The sequence below is a fragment of the Microtus ochrogaster genome, chromosome 21, assembly GCF_000317375.1.
Source record: "Microtus ochrogaster isolate Prairie Vole_2 chromosome 21, MicOch1.0, whole genome shotgun sequence".
Lineage (NCBI taxonomy): Eukaryota > Metazoa > Chordata > Mammalia > Rodentia > Cricetidae > Microtus > Microtus ochrogaster.
In genome coordinates this window covers 105,520-108,538 of record NC_022022.1, presented here as the reverse complement: position 1 = coordinate 108,538, position 3,019 = coordinate 105,520, and the positions used below count along the sequence as shown (strand labels likewise).

Genomic DNA, 3,019 nt, shown 5'->3' with positions numbered 1-3,019 from the left:
GGAAATTCACAGGTACACAAGGCAGCCGCCTCGGGCGCCAGTGGAAATTCACAGGTACACAAGGCAGCCGCCCCGGGCGCCAGGGGAGCAGAGGCGGCTGCACAGGGTTTGCAGGAGGCTAGACTTGGCTCCAGGCTCTGATCTGCCACTCAGTAGCTTTGGGCAGGTTACCATATGTCCCCAAGTTCAGTGTCTTCAGCTTTAAAATAGGGTAAGAGCAGGGATTGAACACTCAACCCATGCTTGGGAGCCGAATGCTCTGACCGGAGAGTCGTCGTCGTCGTCTACACTATTTCCCGACGACCTCAGGAGGTTCAGTGTCGGTGTTTATACAGATGGGGAAACTGAGGGCAAAGATGTCGGCTGGCAGCTCACTTACATAGCTGGTTGATTATGAAGGTGAAGGGCAGGGTCTTAGGTAGGCACAGGCGCAGAGATGACTTGAGGGTATGACCTCTGTGACTCTGCTGGAGAAACCAGTCTACAAACATTTGTGTAAACTCTGACAGGGCTGGGTCAGGTTGATCTCCAAGGTGCATCCAGTATAACTCTGTGACTGAGAAGCATCAGCACGGCACTGGGAGGGGCTCTGACTGTCGGGCTGCTTGTGTTGTCCTAGGCAAGTATCTCTAGTGGTCGGCAGTGACGCCAACCTGCTGTAGCTGGCTTTCTTGACAGACTGCCTCCCGGGCCTTCATTTGTAGTTCACTTTCCTCATGCTAAGCACACGGCTCTGCTGAGGGTGGGGCCAGAGAAGTAGACACAAGGGCACCCTTGACCATGGGGTGCTAGGGGCCTACTGGTGTTGTGTGAACACTCAAATTCAAACTGTCCCTCTAGGAGACAGTGCTGCAAGCCCAGCACTCTGGAGGCTGAGGCAGGAGAATTGCAAGTTCTAGGCCAGCCTGGGCTACATAGCAAGACATTCTCAAAAAGAAAGGAAGGAAGAAAGGGGCTAGCCCTAGAATTGGGTCCATGCCCACTTGCCAAGGCCTGCCTTCTCCAGGTGCCGATGCCAGAAGCGAGATTTCAGCAGCAGCTGGAGCAGCTCAATTCCATGGGCTTTGTCAACCGTGAAGCTAACCTACAGGCCCTGATCGCCACAGGCGGAGACATCAATGCAGCTATTGAGAGACTCCTGGGGTCCCAGCTCTCCTGATCCCTTGGCCCGTGCCTCCTGCCTTCCCCAGCTCAACGTGCCAGCCTTTGGCTCCTCTATCAAACCCTACCTTCTGTAGCCTTCTTTGACCTCTACAAACAACAGGGTGATTCTGGAGGCCTGGGCCCAGCCCCATAGCTCTGTTCAATGGTTTTGATTTTGTTGCTGTCTTATGAAATCCTTCCTCCCAGGCCTCCGAGCAGAACTATTTAGTTTGCACATTTGGGTCATTTGGCCCTACCTCCTTGCCCACTGTACTTTGGCAATGTGCAGTCTTCTCCCAGGGTCTGAGAGGACGACCCCTCTGGCTCCCCAGAGTCTTCCGTCGGCACCACTAGGCTTTAGCTTGCCTTACATTTGCTCTTGCTCTCCTCTCCTCCTACACCTCAGCCCAGCCAGTGTGTGGATTTTACTCTCTGGAGAGGAGCTAACGAAATGCTGTAGTTTTCTTTCTCTACCCCTCTTGCATATTTACCCAACATTTTCTCATGGACTCCTTTGGGACTCTCAGGCAGGGAGAAAGATTCCTGTCCTCTTGCCCAAAGGGAGCCGTGAACCACCACTCTGGACAGAATTGCCAATAACAGACAAGACCAGCAGAGGCTGATGCTGGAGAGTTCCTGGAGACAGGGACTTGGGGAGACAGCCTGAGCTAGCGGCTGGGAAGTTCAGATTGAGAGTTGGGGTCTAGAAACACCAATAGATTTCAGGTTGGAGAACCAGACCCAGGCCTGACAGGAGAGAGAGGGACTGATGGAATTTGAATTGAAGAGCTCAACAGAGCTGAGCAGTGTGGCCCACAAGGAGCCAGGTTGGTTCTATTGTCTCTGACATATGTGCTTATGCACACGCACGTTTCCATGTGCCCAGGACCTACCTACATCTTCAGGCTCCAGTACTTCTAGCCCCACTCCTAGAAGATACAAGGATTGGATCTTTCTTAGCAGTGTGAAGAATTTGTATCTGTGCATACATGTGCGTTCACCCAGGTTGAGGAAAGTGTGTTCTTTGTTGGTTTCTGGTTCACAGCTTTGTCAACAGAGATGAGGGGGTAACAAGGGCCAGCCTACTGGAGAAATACAGCATTGGGAGAGCTAAGTCTCCTGGGTTCCTGGGTGTTTCTCCTAAAGACAATGGCTCTGACCGAGACCCTTGCCACTATTACTCTTGCTAGAAAAAAAAAAAAATAGTGAGGTCTCTCTTCCAGAGCTTGTGCTTTCCAGTTCCTCGCCGCTTCTCTCTATCTGAGGAAGGGATGAGAATGAGGATGGAACTGGGCTTAGCTCAGCTGGAGTACTGAGAAGGCTTTCAGCACATTCTCTCTGCCTTGTGGTTTGGCTACTTGGAGGAGCCCTGGCTGAGAGGTAAAGAAGGAAAGGAATCCTGCTCCAGTTGGGGAAGGGTCCCAGCAGTTCAGACATCCCTGCCCTTTTGCTCTCTTACTCCCATCACCTACCCTGACCTTTGTAAATAAATGATTTTTGTTGTGAGTGTATATTGGTGCTGTTGGTGTTTGTTTTCTGAGGGAGGAATCAGGCTGAAAACAAGGTCACTGTCTTGGAGTTTGGTGTTCTGAGAAGGTGCCATCGTAGCCCAGGGTGGCCTGGGCTGTGCAGCAGCCTCTGCTTGGTGTCCAGGTGAGCCACCACACTTCTTATCTTGTGTGCAGTGAAGCTGTGAGTGGAGTCTGGTGGTGTAAGAATGAACCACGCGGGGGCTGGAGAGATGGCTCAGTGGTTAAGATCGTTGCCTGCTCTTCCAAAGGTCCTGAGTTCAATTCCCAGCAACCACATGGTGGCTCACAGCCATCTCTAATGAGGTCTGGTGCCCTCTTCTGGCCTGCAGACATACACACAGACA

General features: G+C 52.2%; 1 protein-coding gene across 2 annotated transcripts in view; it reads left to right on the top strand.

Annotated features, from left to right (window-relative positions):
• Positions 1–2,654, top strand: part of Ubqln4 (ubiquilin 4) — a 19,276-nt gene extending 16,622 nt beyond the window's left edge. Inside the window, exon 11 of one of the 2 annotated variants that reach the window (XM_005356858.3) lies at positions 1,007–2,654. In XM_005356858.3, coding sequence (XP_005356915.1) covers positions 1,007–1,159 — 153 coding nt within the window. In that variant the 3' untranslated portion in view covers positions 1,160–2,654. Of the gene's footprint in view, positions 1–840; positions 900–1,006 lie in introns of those variants that run through there. The other variant, XM_026784068.1, reaches the window with a different exon arrangement.
• The last annotated feature ends 365 nt before the right edge of the window (positions 2,655–3,019 follow it).